The sequence below is a fragment of the Lynx canadensis genome, chromosome A1 (assembly GCF_007474595.2).
Source record: "Lynx canadensis isolate LIC74 chromosome A1, mLynCan4.pri.v2, whole genome shotgun sequence".
NCBI classification, from domain to species: Eukaryota; Metazoa; Chordata; class Mammalia; order Carnivora; family Felidae; genus Lynx; species Lynx canadensis.
The window spans coordinates 144,699,542-144,720,295 of record NC_044303.2 but is presented as its reverse complement, the minus strand read 5'-3'; the positions used below and the strand labels follow the sequence as shown (position 1 = coordinate 144,720,295).

At 39.1% G+C, this 20,754-nt stretch overlaps 1 protein-coding gene across 2 annotated transcripts in view; it reads right to left on the bottom strand.

Moving 5' to 3' along the window:
* Nucleotides 1-20,754, bottom strand: part of MSH3 (mutS homolog 3) — a 188,592-nt gene that overhangs the window by 93,476 nt on the left and 74,362 nt on the right. For both annotated transcript variants that reach the window (XM_030323803.1, XM_030323814.1), the window contains exons 12-13: nt 19,467-19,576; nt 644-776 (exon numbers count right to left, since the gene is read on the bottom strand). In XM_030323803.1, the coding sequence (XP_030179663.1) occupies nt 644-776; nt 19,467-19,576 (243 nt within the window). The remainder of the gene's footprint in view (nt 1-643; nt 777-19,466; nt 19,577-20,754) is intronic.

Sequence of the window (20,754 nt, the reverse complement as noted above, 5' to 3'; positions counted from 1 at the left end):
TAGCCATGCTGGATAGAAAATTCTTGGCTACAGATTTTTCCCATTCAGCGCTTTTAATATATCGTGCCACTCCCTTCTGGCTTGCAAGGTTTCTGTTAAAAAATCTCCTGCTAGCCTCATGGGGAAAACCTCTTTCGTTATTGATTGTTACAACAAACTGTAAAGCTTAAGTGATGAAAGTCATAATAATGCTTTTTGCTTACCTTCCATACCCAAACTTATTTGTATAGCAATACCACCACAAACATAATAGCAGATCTTTCCTTTGGAAAAGTTAAATAAGAAGTTGTTCTGGGGTCAAAAGAAATAAGGCATCTCTTTTTAAAACTGACTAGTCTAAGAAATTTCCTAATGTGATGATGGTCCACATTTTTAGGATGCAACATAAGAACATCCTGTATTATACCAGAAAGGCTTCTATCTGTTGTTGTAGTTAACAGAAATGGGCAAACTTTATTTTCTACAATGCAAAAACTGGAATACCTTCAACTTGTATAATTTAATTCTCTTAAGAATTCTGTCATTATCTCTAAGATTTCACAAAATAATAACAAAAATAAAACTCTGAGATGTTTTAATATCTGGGATCCTCATGCTGAAGAACATTGCCAGTTTTAATAGAACTGCTTTCTATCACACTTACTTTTTTGTGATAAATGCTACAGAGTCCTCTCTCTATATCAGGCAATTTACGTAGATGATTTTCTATCTGACCAAATACACTGGATTCTGAATGGAGTACTTCCGATACAGCATCTAGTCGAGCATTTATCTCCCTGTGAGAACAGAGTAATAACAATTATTAAGTTATATTAGGAATTCAGAACAGATACGTTTCCCACTCTCATGTCCAAGCACTGAGACAACAGCTACTTAGAAAACACAAAAGAGACTCCTCCACACCTCTGGCCCTTCCCTGCCCCTTTCATTTGAATAAAAGAGCAAGTATCACAAAAGGAAAGACATTAGCTCTGTGGAGCAGAACCTGGCTCATTAGGTTTTCCATTCCTCCGGGGCAAACACACAGACATTTCCCAGTTTCCCTCTGCAATTAGGTATGGCCAAGTACTCAAGTTGTAGACAATAAACTGCAAGCAGGAAGGATTAAGCCAAGGCTAGCTCTGGCTCATAAAAACCTCCTGTGTGATCTTTCACATTTGCTCTTTCCCAGCTGAAGGCTGGGACCAGAACAATCTTGTGAGCCACCTGAAGACTCTCTCAGCCTGGGTCCCTTTACTGTAGCAGAAAACCCATTGCTCCCACATTTGCCACCAGCTGGACTTCACATTAGCAAGAAATAAACTTTTATAGTATTTAAACCACCGAGATTGAGGATTCATTTCTTACAACCGCTTGTTTTCCCTTGACTAATGTAATAGTCTACAATGGGCAAGTGAGTTTATTCTGACTGTAACGACTGATCACCTCCGTCAAAAAAAAAAACCTCACTCAGCCAACTACTTTGATAGAAGACTTGGTGGTGGTGGCTGAACTGATTGACTGTTTGATCAAAATGGGATTAGGCATACAGAACCTGAGCAAAGACTCAGAACAGCAAGAGAAAATACAGAAGAAATGATATCAGACAGGGTTGCAGGATTTCACCAGTGGCTACACCCTAAGTGATAGGTGGGCCGCTTGGGAGGAAATGGCATAACTGTCAACTTAAAATGGAAACCTGATTAACTAACTGTGTCCTAAATGAGATGTGGCCCATCTAGTACCTATAAACACTAAAGGCCTATACTAGTTACAATCGCCATAATGTGGTATTAAAGACTGAGATAAAAAACGTATCTAATAGACAGTGGGCCCTCAGTAAATGTGTTTTTGAATGAATAAAAGAATGAGCAAGCAAGCAAATGAAAGAAGGAACTGACATTTAGGGGCAAAGGGAAACATCAGCTACTGAATACGTATTTGTCTATCAAAATTCTGTTGATATCACACATGCTGATGTGAAGGGCAAGCCTTACATCAGATCCTGCCCAGATGACTGTTAAATTGAGTATGGTACTTGGCAGCTAATTAATTTCTTTTCTCTTTATTACCCTTCAAACTACTCTGGGAGGTCATGCCTATTTACAAAATGCATACTAACTTGGTTTCATTTTTGTTCCATTTTTCTCTGGCTCATGCTCTACTATGTAGAACAGGCATTTGGTTCAGCATGATGCAGAACACGCCAGAGCTTTGTAAACATATAGACTGGTTCCTCCATTCTCAGTGGAGTGGTCCCTTAAATCAGTCTATTTCTTTCATCTCTACTGCCATTACCCTCGTGTAAGTAAAAATCATGTCTCACACAGACTACAAAAAGAGCCTCCTAACTTTCCTCCCCAGATCTATCTAATTCTCTTTTTCCAATCCATTCTCCACACTGAGAAGTCTGAGCAGTCTTCCTAAAACCCAAATCTGTTCATGTCTTAACCTCTGCTTTCAGCTCATCAATGACTTGCCAGTAATCTAGATTCCTTCACTGACCCACAAGACAACGGGTTACCTTGTGGTAACCAGTACCCCTGCCTACCTTACCTCTCAAGTCTCACCTTGACCACTGCCACTCCTCCTCTGTCTGTAAGTCTCAGTCAGAGTGAACTTGATCCAATATCTTCGTCCAAGTTCTCTGACATCGGAGCCTCCTCATTTGCTGCTCACTCTGCCTTGAAGACTCTCTTCCTCTTCCCTACTGCCTACCAGCTCTACTTGGTTTGGCACACTCCTACGTACCCTTCTTCTGAAAGGGCTTTCTGGGCTCACTAGATCAAATTTAATCCTTTGCCATCCTTTTCCACATGACCCTCTACAGTCTTTCCATAGTGGAAAATGTAATTATATTTACTTCTCTGTCTTTTCTGTTGGACTATAAGCTCAGTGAAAACAGGGATCATTTCTTCATTCTCACAGGTCTGGGATCATAATATGTGTTCAATAAATAGTTGTTGAATTCAATTCAATTCAATTCCAAAGACTACATATAAAGTAATTCAGGAAGAGGTGAAAAAAATAAAAAATTAAATTTTCTTTGCATAAGATTGTTGTGATAAAATAAATCCATGTTTTACCCTAACGTTTACCCAAAATGCTATACAAATATAAAGTTTTATTTTAATAACTCACTCCTGCATAAATGAAAGATAACACCAATTGGAATAGACTAGGTTGATGCTGCAGATGGTATGAGGACAGATAGAATAATACCATCTGTGAACGTATAAGACAGCCTACAAAGATAGCTACTCTCTCAAAAATTATAAAGGTTGTCGGAGATATGGAAAGATAAAAGCAAAAGAGGTTAATAAAAACCTAAGTCATATTTATGAAATCTTCCAGAAGATTTTTTTAAAAATAGATATAAAACTATAAATTTCTTAGAAAGAGACAAAAAATGTTGTGCTAAGTTGGTTTGCAATCTGGAAAAATACAAAGGTACTGGATTTTTATTTTAGCCCAATGACAGCACAGGCAAAAGCATATTTACTATGATCATTCTGGTTTTAACCCAGCCTTCATTGGTTAAGGAGGTAACAGCTCAGAGGTTAAAAATTGGGGTTGAGAAGGCAGGTGACTTTGGTGAAAATCGAGGCTCTGCCATTTACCAGTTATTTAGCCTTGCCCTAGTTTCTCCATCTTTAAAATGGGAAGAATAGTGGTGTCTAACTCAGAGTTCTTACAAGATTACAATGAAATAATGCATGTTAAGCACTTAGTACAGTGCCTGGTACATAGTAAACACTCAATACACATTAGTTATCATCACTGTTATTACAGTGATCTTTATTTGCTTAGACAATTTGTTTGGTAGGTACCACAAAGAACATAATGGAGGAGGAAGAAACAGCACCCAAAATGTAAGTTTGAAAATAACTGTGTGTAGAGCCATAAGGCGCAAACATGCAAAAATATATATTCTGTGCAAAGTGAGCAAGGAAGAAATACACAAGAAAAGCTAGCCCTGGGATCTCAAGGGCCAAATCTGACTGGTCGTGGGGACCTGAAGTACTGTGTTGAGACTGGTTACTAGGCTACACTGAGAAAGAATGCCATATGCATTTCCAGGTGTCCAAAACAGGCAGGGAGAGGGTGACAGGGTGTGTGGCACTGTTTACCACAAATTTCTCACCACTGGGGGAGCTACTTTTAGCTCCTATATGCAGATCACAATGCAAATTAATAAACTGACTTCTAATCAAGTTTTTTAAAGAGTTTGTATATCTTGGAACTGTTCTTTAATTAGGAGCAGTAACAAGACTTTCCAAATAACCCTAATAAAATAATACGTGAGATCACCAAAAGAGAGAAAAATTATTTTGGTGCAATCAATAAGAAACATTCAGTAATTGTGACAGTCAACAAAACAGGAAGTAGTAACTGTCAACTATGATGATAAAAATGCTTATTTCAAGATGCCCTATAGTAGCCTACAGTTGATCTCACAGCATGACACATCCTAAACAAAATAAAATAAGGCACCTGAGTCATTTCATTCCATGTGACAAAAAACCACACACTTGAGGTCCTGGGGATGACAAAGATTCTTCTTTAGCACAAAAGACCCAAGGACTAAAAGTGAGTGTCACTGGAGTCCTTCACATTTGAAGATGAACTGGGTAATGATGCTATTATCTGTTGTGTGTGGTCATCAGTCAGAAATACAGTACATAACCTACAGCTGTTGCCACTGTAAGGACATGTGATGAAGTTTTTACCTCCTGGTTGCTATAATTCTAACATAAGGTTATATGGGTGAGGAAAGCTCAAATACAAACTACTGAAGAGAGGTAGTTTTTTGTTGTTTGTTTCTGCTTTGACTTTTCACTGAAAAGTTTGCTCTAAAGACAGATGATATATAATTAATAAATTAAATTCAGACATTAATATAGTACTCATGCAATATGGCTAAACCAACTACCTACACAGCTTTCTAATAGAAACATAAGAGGGCTTATGATTACTTGAATTTCCTTAGCTTCACACACGTCATTCAGTCCTTCACTTAATGAACAATTACTGTGTGCTTACAAAAGTGCCAATTGTAGAAGGAGCACAGGCAGATGTACAGGAAGATGGAGGGTGACAGTGTGAGAGTGTGACAGCAGCAGCTAGGCAGCTAGGTAGCGAATGGTCATGTGAGGGGCACGGGCCACACAGGAGCTTTGACTTTATCCTGAGAACAATGAGAGCCAATGGTTAATGTGTGAAAGGACATAAGGATGGTGGCAGGAGGGCTGTTTCAGTAATCCAGGGGAGTGATTTTGATGATCTGAACTTGGGTAGAGAATAGAGGGATGAAAAGGCACATATTTTAAGAGACATTAAAGAGGTCAAACTAGCAGGAGTTGTGATAGATAAGGCAGGGAAGGAGAGGGAAGAAGGAACATGTAAAGAGATGGGAGTATGAGTCATCCACAAACATCAGGCTCAGAACCTTACACACCACGAAAGTAAGTTTTTATTTTACTTATGAAATTACATTCTAAAGTGCTATTGTGAATATGTACCCTGTTGCAAATTATAAATCACCCAACAAGCTTTTAAGGATTTCTATTACTCCTGTTCTAATGATGCATCATTTTAGTAACAGACCACAGTTCACTCTTTTCAGAATATTAAGCAGAACAATTCTTTGACAGCTACCTTCCATTACCAATTTAAGACATAAACTTGAGTCTCTGAAAAGAGAATATGATTTTTGCTTTTGGTAATGGTGGGAACCAGTACTTTCAGACCATCCTTCTAATGAGGACAATTTAAAAAGCCACATGAAACATAAAAAACATGTTCATAAAAGTATCAAAGAACTAACAAAATGGTAAGGAATAAATACACTTAAATCTAAAAAAAACAAGAACCCAGGGAAGTAATCCAGCAGTCAAAGCCACTTTTGTACTAAAGAGATATACCAGAAGATTCTGCCAGAAAGTGAACTGGCTTCATAGTAAAGATGAACTCACAGCCTCCGTTAGCATCATTTGGATGGACTAGAACATATCAAACACTGAACTCAAATTAAGATGGTCCCAGACTGGCCATGCCACCAAGAACCTGGCAGAAGCAAACAAGAAGAAAAGCCACCTTCATCCTAGCCTTCACATTATTCTTAAAATAAATGTTCAAAGAATAGAACCAGTGCACAAAGATAATCAAGTATAAAAAGCAACTAGATGAGTAAGAATCAACAGAAACAAGAGACAACAGGAAAAGGCAATACAAACCACGGAGCTTTGGGCAGGGAATGGGTGGTAATAAATGAAAAAAAAAAAAATTCAACAAATCCAAAAGAAACCACTCAAAGAAAGCAAATGAAGCACAGAAATTAGAAATCAAATCAGTTATGTAATTTTTAGGGCATTACAAGTGATCTTTCTTTGCTCTCTGCTCTAATATTTTTACATTTGATTTTAGTGTCATAGTTTGTGTGACCTATTGAAATGTGGGTTTTTGTGTTCTCAAATGCACTTTGGGTCCATGTGCTTTCAAAACCTAAGCATCTATATCTTGCATGAAATATAAGAAATTCTCATCCTAATAAAGAATTGTCAAAGGACAATCTCTTTGCATAATGTCTCTCTCCCTATTCCAATTTTCCTCTGGAAAGCTAATGAGGATTATGTTAGACCACCTAATTCTCTCTCAATCTCTTGTACATTTTATCATACTGTCTCTCTGTGCTACATGCCAGGTAAGTTTTTCAGATACTACCCTGCATTTTAACTAAAATGCATCTATTCTTGTTTAACCCATCTGCTGTTTCTAAAAGTTGTATGCGGTTCTTCTTAAAAAACAACCTACTCTCCTTTGATGGCATTTTTGTTCTGTGCTCATATTTTTCATTTTCTTTTGTATTTCTTTCAACTTGGTAGTTTGATATTTATCTTTCATAATCTCATTATCTGAATATCTTGGATTCTAGTTCTGCTGTTTATAATTTCTGCTCACAGCCATGGTTACTTGTTTCCCCGTGACTGTTGTAATTGTGGCTTCTGAGCTTATCGTAGAGCTTTCTTTTTGGGATTCCTAGGAAGCCTGGACTGAGAGTGTATCCCTTCAGGGAAGCTTTACATTTGCTTCTGCTAGGAACCCTGAGGTGTGGGATCATTTTTTTTTCTTTTGTCTTTAGAGAGAGAGAGACAGCAGGAAGAGAGGCAGAGGGAGAGAGAGACAGAGAGAGGGAGAGAAAGAATCTTAAGTGGGCTCCATGCTCAATGTGAAGACCAATGTGGGGCTTGATCCCATGATGTTGGGATCATGACCTGAGCCGAAATCAAGAGTTGGATGCTCAAAAGACTGAGCCACTCAGGAGTCCCAGCATGGGACCATTTAAAACAACTTTCACAAGTTGGGAATTGCCAGACCACACAGATAGTACAAATTGGAATAGCAAACCTGAGTGAGGGTGGACCTGGGTTAAGAATTCTTGGAAAATTTTCCCTTTGTAAAGACTAGGCCAAGACAGACATATTTCTTTGTCCCCTCTCTTCAGTGAGATTATGATCCTTTGAGGGTCTCACATTACTCTGGCCTCCCTAACTTAAGACTGACACAAGGCCTTCCCTGCAGTTTCCCACAAGGCTCTTAAAAACCCAATCCTTTTGATTACCAACACCTGCAGAGGCTGGGGGACAATGGCAGCAGCAAAGTCAACTCACTTCCATTTCTAGCTCCTTCTTCAATCTCTTCCCTTAGGTTTTCCCATTATTATTATTGTTGTTGTTGTTATTATTATTATTTAAAAAGCTCTGCAATGTTTATGACATTACAGCCACAGGAAATGAAGTCCTCCCACAACATTTTGAGGGGATATACTCTGAAAATCCCTCCTAGTAAAGGCACAAAGAGAGAAAAATAAAGCTGGAAGAGCCAAGAAGGAAAAGATCTCCAATTCTTCCTCCTCCTTCTCTCCTGTACGTCTCTTCCTCAGCACAAATGAAAGCTTTCATTTACTGCTGGTCACATGAACCAGTTTAGACTTCCATGGAGGCCTAATACTACACAACAAAGCAGAGACCAGCTACAGGCTCCCAAGATAAGCATCCCAAGAGACACTAGTTCCTCTATATGCACTAAGTCAGGGCAGACATTCAGATAAGAGGCACGTGGGATCACTTTTTTCTTGGTAGCAGCACTTTCTGCTCATACAGTCACATAGCAAAGGCAAAGACGCAGGGGTCAACACCAATCAATCTCAGCTCTCAGCTATGCACCACCTACTAATCTTCCTTTCCATTTATGAGCAGTACTGTGTGTCTCACTGGGCTGAGGAAATTCAGTCACCAAAGCTGAATGCTGTGTTGGCAGGGTCATGGAAAATGGGAAATCACAAAGAATAAACTGGGCCTCATAATGCAGTTCAGTGCAACAAGTTCCAGAGAGTTTAAAATGGTATTTGGGGGCGCCTGGGTGCCTCAGTCACTTGAACATCTGGCTTGGGCTCAGGTCACGATCTCACAGTTCATGGGTTCAAGTCCTGCATAAGGCTCTCTGCTGTCAGTGCAGAGCCTGCGTCACATCCTCTGTCCTCTCTCTCTCTCTCTCTCTCTCATTCTCCCACTTCCCCCCCATCATTCATAAAAATGAATAAACATTTAAAAAATGGCATTTAGTTTTGTTAATATAAATTAAATGGTAAATGAAGGAAATACATAACATTTTATTACTTTGTCATTTAGGCCAGAGCCATGAATTAGAAAAACACCGTGAATACTCTAAACAAATGAGTTTACCAAAACAAAAGTCATTTAATTATTCAAGAGAATTAACTATCACTAGAATGTACTTAGTGCTTTCGATAATTACACAAAAATGTAGCCAATAGTCAGAGACCTATTTCCTAATACCGACAATTTTCAGTTTTGCTAATTTCAATGGTTTATGTGATTTAAATGCCAAGAATAAACTTAGCACACTTAATTCTCTTATGAAGTTCTCTAAAAATCTAATTCGAATTAAAAAAGGATTCTTCATTTGCTCTAATTATAGCATTGAACTGTACAGTGTGTACCAGATAAGTATTTTATCTTAGGTACAAAAGCTTTCCCTACCTGCATATCCTCCTCACTAGATTAGACCTTGACCAAATTAGATTAGAAACTCCTTAAGAGTAGGAACAACATCTTGTAATGGAGAAAGACTAACACAAAATTTAAAATAACTATCTTATATCACTAAGGGAAAGAAGCAAAGAGTTCTGTGTATATTACACCCCCATCCACGTAGAAAAAGGGAGGCAGGAATATACATATTCATATTTATTTATTTGCTTTTAAAACAAAATGTCTCTGGAGAGATAGACAAGAAAATAACCACCATGATTATCCAATAGGAACTGGACAGATGTGGGGCAGAGATGAAAGACAAATACTTCACTATATTATCTTTTTACATTTTTAAACTCTGCAACTATGTGAAGGTATTGCCTATTAGAAATTTAAATAAGTTAATCATTAAAATGTTTTTAAAAAAGAGTACTACACAGTTGAAATACAACTATACACAGGTAAAAAAAGGATAGCCCATCTCTGGCAACAGACTGCTAGGCAGTCATCAAACATGTCTTCTTTGTCCTTGACAAACATCTGTTAACTTGCCTTGCAGTTAAGGGGTATCATTCTGATTCCATTAGAATGAGTTCTACCCAATGACATGTGAGCAGAAATTTACCACTCACCGCAAGACTTGGTGAACCAAAAATATGTCCTCCATACCCTGTCCCCTTCCTCTGGCTGGATGTCAATATCCAGGTTGACCTCAGAAATCACATGTTTAAGACTGAATAGGCTGTGGAGTTCCTAAATGCCTATGTAAAGAGTTCCAGCCCACCCTCAATCCAGCCCACCCAGGGAAAGGCCACGGTTTGTTTATGCAAAGATAAAGAAGAAACCAATTTCCACTGTTAGGGGTGCCTGGGTGGCTCAGTCGGTTAAGTGTCCGACTTCGGCTCAGGTCATGATCTTGCTGTTCATGGATTCAAGCCCTGTGTCGGGCTCTGTGCTGAAAGCTCAGAACCTGGAGCCTGCTTCAGATTCTGCGTCTCCCTCTCTCTCTGCCCCTTCCTCCACTCACACTCTGTCTCTCTCTCTCCAAAAATAAACATTAAAAAAAACAATACTAAAAATTTCCACTGTTAGAACTATCAAACCGTGTGGTGTTTTTTGTTGCTGCTGTTAAGCACTTAGTTTCTCCAGCCAATGTACTACCTTTAGTGTTAACAAACACATTAACGTGTACTCAATCAGAACATGAGACTGAGCTTCCTAAGTTCCCAGGACTCAGGTTCAGAGCACTAAGTAAAAGAGAAAGGCTGTGATCCAAGCCCAGCCACATAAAATGAAAGAGCTCAATTACCAATGGTGGCACCATTCTGAGAGGGGACTGATAAAGACACGACTTACTCACCAGTGCTCCTTGCAAACTCTCCTCACAATCCTGACTGTAGCTACAAGCAAAGGTAAAACACAGGCAAGAACCAGATACAGAACCAACCAGACAGATGCTAGACAGCTGACAACAGCGCACAGCCTCTGCCCTGTCATCCCTGGAAGCCTCCAGCTGGGTCATCATACGACTGTCTTTATTTTCACCGCTGCATCATTATTCTAATGTAAGACTGGTTACAATTTATTTTTCTATTCCCCTACTAATAGCTAGGTTGCCTCCAGTTTTTTGGTTATAAATTATAACCAATTCTAAAGACAAGAGCTATTTTCTTAACCACATAACTGATGCTAAGAACCACAGGAATTCTTTACATATACTGTCTCATTTGGTCCTCACAACAACACTGTGAGTGAGGAAGGTATTATAATTCCCATTTTACAGGTGAAGAAACAGAGGTATATGAAAATTCATAACTTGTACAAAGTGACACAATTGAGTGAGGGCGTCAGAACTGAAGGTAAAGTCTCAATAACTCCTGAAGTATGATTCTAGATGAGCCCTATGTGCTACCTGGATGATCTTGGATAATTAACCTGAGTCTCAGTTTTACACCTCTATAAAATGATGGAGTAACTGTTTGAAAGAATAGACATATCACAGACTAAAATAACACAACACAGTCAGACGTTAAGTTTCCTGCCCTGCCATCTTATTTCCACTCCCACACAAGACCCCCTGACAGAGTAACACATCTTACCTCTTAGCCCTCAGCTCTCTCCCTTCCCACCTTGGCTACCCTTCTCTCCTCAACCCCTAGATTTGGACCTCTGTTCCTTTCTACCCAAACATTTCCCTTATTTTTTTTTTCACATATAAATGTCTCTTTCTGATCCCTAAATCAATCTAACATTTTGTGTAAATACCTTCACCTGGATAGACGCAGAATAGAATGTTTTTCAAAGATAAGCTAGATGAATGATTTTCCAGAGTACTGTACTGCAGGCACAAAAGTGCACAATGTTTGCAACTTACAAAATTCGATGGTTCTTTACAATGTCACTTCAGATGTTGAATACATGTGCAATATATTTAAATGAGAATCAAAACACTTGTTTCCATTCAAGAGATGAATATATTCAATCTGCTTGTGCCCAAAGGAGGAAAGATATGAAATTACTGAGCCTACCTGTAATGGGCTAAATTGTGTCAACAAAAAAATACACATTGAAGACCTAATCACCAGTGCCTCGCAATGTAACCTTAGTTAGAAATAGGGTAACTGTAGATGTAATTAGTTAACATGAGGTCATACTGGAATATGGTAGGCCCCTAACCCAGTAAGATTGCATCCTTACTGAAAGAATGTCATGTGAAGAGATAAGCACACTGCAAGAACACCCTGTGAATGTGAAGGCAGACAGAAAAGAGGTGCATCTACAAGCCAAATGACACCAAAGATCGCCAGCAAACTACCAAAAGCCAGGACACAGGTATGGAACAGCTTCTCCCTCAGAGGCCTCAGAAAGAACTGTGAGACAAATGTGTGTTGTTGATGCTACCCACTTTGTGATACTTTGTTACCCCTAGCAAACTAATACACTATCTAAATCATCCATTATGGAATTCAAATTCCACAGGTATAGCCTTAAAGAACCAAAGGAAAATTAGAGTGCACCCAAATAACTCTACACAAAAAAATTCCTATTTAGACGTGGTCAGAGTTATGAGTCACGATACTTAAAACCAACTGTGCCAAAGATGGCCCCTTCCCATCACCCAACCTGGCTTCCTTACTGAGTCACTTGACTTTCACCAAAGAACTTCTATTTACTCTAATTCCACTAACAACTGACAAGAATGCAAGATGTGGGCAAACCATATTTTCCACTGTTAAGTGTTAATGTTTTCAGACCTAATTAAGTGATTGTTGCACGAAAACAGGGAATCCTATGAAGGAAACCTGCTTCTAAGGTTCTTTTAAAATCAAGTTGTTTTTCTTAGAAAAAGAAACTTCTCTCACATAGGTGTGCCTTTATTTGCAAAGTCTAATGAGAACCCTATGATTTTCAAATGGATTCATTTGTTCAAATGGATTTGACATTGTCAAAATGTCACAACATTTTCACCCTATGATTTTCAAATGGATTCATTTTCAAATGGATTCATTTGTTCATAATTTCTTGATCATCTATAAATTCAAAGCACTATGAGCCCCCCATGCATTCTGTATCGGTTAGTGATGAAGGGGTAGAGGCTGGACAAAATTGAGACCAATTAACTTTCTACAGAGGAAGAAAAGAGGAAAAGGAGGACTTTTCAAAGGAGCTGAGTTTGGTCTTGAATGACTCACTATTTTAATAATTCACTTAATAAATATTTATCAAATGCTTGTCACACAATTTAGTAAGAGCTAGATATTAAATAAACAGAAAAAACAAATATCAACCATGATACATAGTCCTATATACTACCGAAGAATGACACAGGGAACACAATTTAGATTAGGTGGTCAGAGAAAACCTCTGAAGAATGACACTTTAAAGGTGAGGCTTAAAAGGAATCAGTCATTTGAGGATTAAAGAGAAAAAGAAAAACACTCTATGTAGACAGCCCAGCAAATGCAAAGACCACAGAATGAGAAAAAACTTTTAGAAGCTCAGAAAGCAAAAGGCCAGAGTGACCAGAAGATGATGAATGTGTGAATGCAGGGAAGAGCCATGCTAAAGAGTTTTTTTTTTTAAGTTTATTCATTTTGAAAGAGACAGAGACAGCACAAGTGAAGAAGGGGCAGAGAGACAGGAAGAGCAAGAGAATCCCAAGCAGGACCCGTGCTGTCAGCACAGAGCCCGATGGGGGTCTCAAACCCAAGAAACTGTGAGATCACAACCTGAGCCAAAACCAAGCATCGGACATTGACCGACTGAGTCACCCAGGTGCCCCAAGAATTTTAACTTTTTTTAAGTTTATTTATTTGAGAGAGAGTTCAAGTAGAACACGGACAGAGAGAGAAAGAGAGAGAGAGAGAAGGAGAAAAGAGAGAGGGGAAGAAGTGAGAGAATCCCAAGCAGGTTCTGTGCTGTCAGCGTGGAGACCAATGTGGGGCTTGATCCCACAAACCATAGATGACGAGCAGAGCTGGACCCAAGAGCCAGATGCCTAAGTAACCGAGTCACCCATGCGCCCCTAAAGAATTTTAATTTTATTTGAAGCAAGTGGAAAGCCAATGAAGAGTTTAAAACAGGGGAGTGGCATGATTCAGTCTTTATACTGAAAAAGAGATCAGTTAGGAGGATACTGCAGCTGTCCAAGTGAGAACTGGTATACTTTCGACCAGGCTGATGGCAGTGGAGATGGCAAGACATACACAGACTCTAGACATATTTTAGAGCTAAAGGCAACAGGGCTTAGTATTAGATTGGACATGGCTGTCAGAAAGGAAATGTCCAGGATAACTTCCATTTTTAGTCTAAGTAACTCATTCAGTGTAAGTGCTGGTTCCTGGAATGGAGAAACCAGGAGAAGGAACAGGATTGAATACATTAAATTTCTGTGATGCACCGACGTGTTTATGAATCTAAGCTGAATATATAAGCCTGGAGAATAGGAGAGAGAGAAATCTGGGAATCACTGACATTTTGACAATTACAGTCATGGGAAGAGAAATGTTCACAGGGGTAGGGGTAAGAGATAGTGAGAAGAGGTTGTGAGGGGAGGTTTAGGGGTTTAGGTTCAGGAGGTTTAGGGAAGGAAGAAAGCTCAGCTCCTAAGGGTCTGGCCTCTGAAACGCCAACATTGAAATAATACCTAGAAGATGAGAAAATAGCAAAGGATGCTTTGAAGAAGCAGGCAGCAAACTAGAAGGGAAACAAAGATGAGTACAAGTTTCCACTTTAGAAAAAGGAAACAGACTGTACAAAGGTCCAGAAATAAAATGACACCTCAGTGTATTGTAGGAACTGTAAACAGTAGGGAACAGCATCGTCAGATATGCACTTTTAAAAGTAATCCATCGGTAGTGCAGAGCAGAAACAGAGAAGGGCAAGGCCAGAGGCATGGAGATGCTCAGTTTCCTCAATAAACAAAAAGCCTTTCATAAAAAGCCTTTCATCTGACTGCCTTTCATAAAAAGTGACTTTACAAAAAGGCAAAATGATATAATACTACCACTTGCCAAAAATCCAGTATCTTCACTGTTGAACAAAATAATCCATCCACTAGAAGGGAAGGAACTGATTTCTCAGATTCTGCCTCATGGAAATCACTGTCTCACTGAAGGAAATGCTTTGTTTCCAATCTGTTTCATTCAGCATTCAAACTGAATGTTTTCTGAGGCAGAGATGTCCTAGATGTGTGAATATGGAGCTGCTGGAAATAATGTGACAAAGTCATCAGCATGTGAGCTACAGAAACCATGACCCCAGATAAGATCTCAAGCAGGGCTGAAAGTAAGAAGAGATCTCAGGAGAGAGCCCTGGGTGACATCAACATTTAAGGTGCAGGCAGAAGAGGTATCCAAAAAGGAAATCCACAACTTGTTTTTGTTTAATATATTCAAATTTACAGTAAGCTACCAAATCTTCAATCCTTCTTTTAAGATGAACAAATCTGCCATCAAAATTAATATTTTGCCTAAAACAACATTTTAGAGACTCATCCCATACTTTCCAAAGTTTTCTTTTCCCCTCTCTATCAATATTAACAAACAATTTATGTTTCAAAGTTTTTTGACAAAATCAACCAAGTGCCTATGGTGTATATATAAAAAATTGACAAGATCGTATCAACTCAAAGAAGCAGAAGAAATTCAGAGATCGAACCTCAAAACATGAATTCAACATAATTTAATATTAAAAGGTTTTAGGACTAATGACTTGCCAATGTGACATTCATTTATAAGAAGAAGCCAGAGGGCCACCTGGGTGGCTCAGTCGGTTAAGTGTCCAACTTCGGCTCAAGTCACAATCTCACAGTTCGTGGGTTCGAGCCCCACGTTGGGCTCTGTGCTGACAGCTCAGAGCCTGGAGCCTGCTTCGGATTCTGTGTCTCCCTCTCTCTCTCTGCCCATCTTCTGCTTGTGTTTTCTCTCTCTCTCAAAAATAAACATAAAAGGGGAGCCCAGGTGGCTCAGTCGGTTAAGCGTCGGACTTCGGCTCAGGTCATGATCTTGCGGTTTGTGAGTTCGAGCCCTGTGTCGGGCTCTGTGCTGACAGCTTAGAGCCTGGAGCCTGTTTCAGATTCTGTGTCTCCCCCTCTCTCTGCCCCTCCCATGCTCATGCTCTGTCTCTCAATAATAAATAAACATTTAAAAAATTAAATAAATAAATGAACTCCCCCCCCAGAAGAAGAAGAAGAAGAAGAAGAAGCAGCAGCAGCAGCCAGAGAACTATGATGAAGCATCTTCTTGCCTAAACTTAGAGAACTAATAAAAAGTATAGGTCACAACACATAAGAAAGTATAACCTATTTATAAGAAACAGACTCTTAAATACAGAGAACAAATTGGTGGTTGCCAGAGGAGAGGTGGGAGGGGGGATGGGTGAAAGAGGTGAAGGGAATTAAGAACAGATTTATCATGATGAGTACTGAGTAATGTATAGAATTGTTTAATCAGTATATTGTACACCTGAAATCAATATAACACTGCATGTTAATTATACCTGAATAAAAAAATTATAAAAAAATAAAATGGCTTTCAGCTTCTCAAAAAAATAAATAAAAGGGGGGGAAGCTAATTTGGTTTCAATAAAGTATAATCCAGTGTCAATACTCTAAGTAGTCTTTGAAACAGTCAGTAAGTATAGGATAAAAGTCATGTATACTTTCTAAAAGTCACTAGTAAAATTCTACACTGAAGAGGCCATTTCATACAAAAAAAAAAAAAAAAAAAGGTGATGGGAGTGGAAAATCCTCGAAAACTTAAAAAACAGTTGGTCCTGGATTTATGATCTGTGAGATTGCCCCGGAACTAAAATGGGCTAAAAATACAAAGAAGTTCTTGAGGGAGAATTCATGGATAACTGACAAACAATGGGCTCCTGGAGAACTTTGGAAGACCTTCCTTATCTTGCTAAATACGCTTGTCACCAATTTCTTGTTCTATGATCTCGCTATAGAAGAAAATCAAGATCTGAATGAACTTTTAAAAGGCTGCCAACATCCGAGTCAGAATATTAGCCTGGATAATCATACTGATATGATCTGTGATCTGCATGACACCTAAGTCAGTGTAAACAATAATAAATATACAGCTGAACCACTGACTAATCAGTTGACAATTTTCTCTAGGTACTGGGAACAGGATGAAAGAGCAACTAGGATTTAACAAATTATTTTTGAAATTATTTTTAGATTAGAAAGATAAAAGTTTTAAAATTGTGATCTAAAATTAAAAGGAAAAAGTTTTGTGTGTTTGTTATCAACTATGTAAGTGTTAGGCTGGTCTACAGTTCACACTTGGAAAGCATCAGTGTTCAACACATGGCATATTTTCTTTCATGCTTCCTGGGAAAGTAGACTCCCAAGAGATACATAATTCAGCTCTTAGAGAGCATACGACATGGTCTGCTGAATTTATCTCAAATTAATCCTGGTTACAGAAAACAAATTTAACAACAGAAATAAAAGTTTTAATTTACATGAAAAAGTCTGCTACTGACTCTTTCTGCTGAATATTTCAACCAAGCGAAGAAGAATGTAAGAAGTGCTGTGGATGCTCAGGTAGATGTCTTTCCACACTTTCTGCAGAAAGCCATCTGGTCTGCTTTTGCTCCACAAGGTACTCTTACCTCATTTCAGTACTGAACCAAAGTAGATAAGTTGACCCTTGAACAATGTGGGGATTAGGGGCAATGACCCTCCCACGGTCAAAAATCCTAGTACAGCTTTTGGCTCCCCAAAAACTTAACTACTAATAGCCTACTGTTGACCAGAAACCTTATTAACATAGTTGATTAACATATATTTTATATATGTATCACATTCTGTATTCTCATAATAAAGCTATAGGAAAGAAAATGCTAAGAAAATCGTTAAGAAAAACACACTGATAGCACTGTACTGCATCAGAAAAAAAATCCACATATAAATGGACCTGCACAGTTCAAAGCCGTGCTGTTCAAGGATCAACTTTACTTCCATTCGCGGCATGTTTTCTTTACCCAGGTTCCCTCATCTGCAGGTCTTTATGCTCAAGAAGAAAAATTAAAGTGAAGTGATTTGGTAACCATCATCAACGTAAGTGTCCTAAAAAACTTATCACCAGCACTGATATCTTTACCGAAGACTACTTTCTAAGCTGAACGTAAAATGCAGCCAGTAGCGAGGCGGCTGTGCAGCACATGTATATAAAGGCCCCAGCATAGCGCTTGTTATGTAAGAAAGAGCTCAAATGTGGTAGTTAGGGTTACTGTCTCATCGTATTCCTTACTGCAACCCTGTGAGGAGGGAGTTTACCATTTCAAAGGTAAGAATATGGCATGGGGAGGTGGGCACCTGGGACATGACGTGGGACCCAAGGACTTCCTAGACTGACTCACTCAGTTGACAGAGCTGACACACACAGCAGTTCTAACACCTCACCACACTCGTTCTATTTATTCAGGAAGCTGTTCAGAATGGTTAAGAGCCTGCTCGGCTCTGGAGTCAATGATCTTTTAAAATCTGGGCCCTACCAGCTATGAATCATTGAACAAGTTACTGAAGCTCTGAATTTGTTTACTCAGCTCAAGGACCTACCTCAGAAGATGATTTTGAGTACTAAATAGTGGTACATAGTAAAAGTGAAATAAATAACAGCATTCATTCATTCAATAAACATTACTCAATGTTAGTTCCTACTAAGCTCCTACTTAGCTCCTACTAAGTGACAGACACTGTTCTAGGTCAGAGTCCCCAAATTTATCTGCATATCGAAATCATCTGGGAAACTTTCAAACCCTCCAACTCCCAGGCCACAATGGAGACCAATTAAATCACAATTTGTGGGGGTCTGGACACAGACATCAGTATCTGTGAAGCTTCCCAAGTGACCGCAAGGTGCAGACAAGCTTGGAAACAGCTGTGTTTTAAGCATCAGATTCAGCGACCTTCCTTGAAGGGGCTCCTAGTTTACTCATTTACTTTCCCAAATGTGTCACACCTGGCTCCTCTTTCAGATTCCCTACTGTTCCTGCGTTAGCTCAGGTCCCTCAGAACCTTCCTGTGAACTTGCCAATTTACCTCACCACAAGTTTGTTCCCTCCCCCACTTAAAATCTGTAAGTGCTGTTGATAGAAACATAAGGGAAATTGAATTACTATATTAGGAATGCATTGGTTAATATACTTTTTAACATGAAAGACTGCTAAGGACAAAACAAGCCCAGATCTGATCCTATCATCTCATGCTCAGAATCACTGGATTAACTTCCCCTGGCTACCAACTCCATCTAGCATTCAAAGCCTTCTATGAAAGGCAGTGCCCCATCTCTTCGGCCCCATCCTCCCGGCCCCTACTGATGACCCATATTAACTGGGTAACCCACTTTCCTTTGACACGCCCTGTAAGCAGACTCATTCTTGGGACAAGGAACAGATCCTCTCACAATATTAGACAGCATATGGCCAGATACAAAATAAAATCTTCCCCAATTTAAAATTCTGTTCTTTTTTTTTAACATCGTTTATTATTGAGAGACAGAGAGAGACAGAGCATGAGCAGGGGAGGGGCAGAGAGAGGGGGGAGACACAGAATCTGAAGCAGGCTCCAGGCTCTGAGCTGTCAACGTAGAGCCTGACACAGGACTCATTCTCACAAACTGTGAGGTCAGGACCTGAACCCAAGTCGGACGCTTAACCAACTGAGCCACCCAGGTTCTCCTGTTCTTTTTTTTTTAAGTTTATTTTTTTTAGTAATCTCTACATCCAATATAGGGTTTGAACTCATGACCCTGAGATCAAGCATCGCATGCTCCTCTGACTGAGCCAGCCAGGCACCCCTAAAATTCTGTTCTTTAAGCCATGGTAACTTTGGTTTTAAGGAAGCTAAGACACACTTAATTTCACAACTTTATACAATTTCAGATTAAACACACAAAAAAGAATCCCCTTTACCTTAGTTTAAGGAGTGGCTGGGTCACCCACTTCTTTAACTTCCGTTTCCCAAAAGAGGTTTTAGTATGGTCTAAAACCCAAAGTAAACTTCCTTTGGTTTTCATGTCAGTCTAAGAAAGACCAGAAGAAAAGTTTTATTAACTAGACATTGTATTTATACTAAAACTGCTAATTGTTCATGTGCCTTAATTATTCCATATACCCCAATTTTAATTTTTTTTAAGATTTATTCATTTCGGATAGACAGAGCATGAGTTGGGGAGGGGCAGAGAGAGAGGGAGACACGGAGTCCGAAGCAGGGTCCAGGCTCTGAGCTTCTAGCACAGAGCCCAACGCAGGGCTCAACTCACGAACCATGAGATCACAACCTGAGCCCAAGTTGGATGCTTAACCAACTGAGCCACCCAGGCACCCCTCCATATACCTCAATTTTAAATGTTACACATGCCTATCATAAAGTACAGCTCATAACAGGTGTTTAACGTTTGACGAATGCATGTACATATGAACACACATGCACTATATAAAGTATTGATATCTTCACAAAAAAGGGACAGTCTGTGTAGTTTTGTTAACTAAAAATATTCAGAAATATTCTTTTTAATGATTATGTTTGATAGAAAGAGATTGGGGAGGGGCAGAGAGAGAAGGGGACAGAGGATCTGAGGCAGGCTCAGGGAGCCCAAAGTGGGCACAAACTCACAAACCGTGAGATCATGACCTGAGCCAAAGTTAGACACTTAACCTGTTGACTGAGCCACCCAGGCGCCACCCCTCTCCCTTTTTTAATATAGAAATCTTTTAAAATACAGGCTTGTCCTAAGCTTCTTAAAAATACATACTTTTCTCCCTTGGCAAGTACAGTGAAGATAATTTAATTTCCTTCAGCAATTCAGTATCTTCCACCACCTCAGAGTTCTCATTCTAAGGACTGACGCTCTCATGATAACACCGAACAAGCAGAAGGTACTGGAGATGGAAGTGAAAATGCACTGCACTCTAGGAATTCGCCCTGGAAGGATTTTATTTTAGTCTGCTCTATTAAATCCTTAGTAAAAAATTATCTATGCTTTGCTACTTGAAAGTTGAACCACTAAAAAAACAATTTACAATTAACTAGAGATGATAGTTAATTTTAACCAAGGTGCATGGTATTTCAAAAAGTCTATTAACAGTAGACTCATTTGGAACATAAGATTGCAGTTTTCACCTAAGTTTTTTGTAACTTTTTCCTTTTCCTTCAAATCATCAAGCAGGTACTTACAGAATACCTCTTATGTACTCAGTT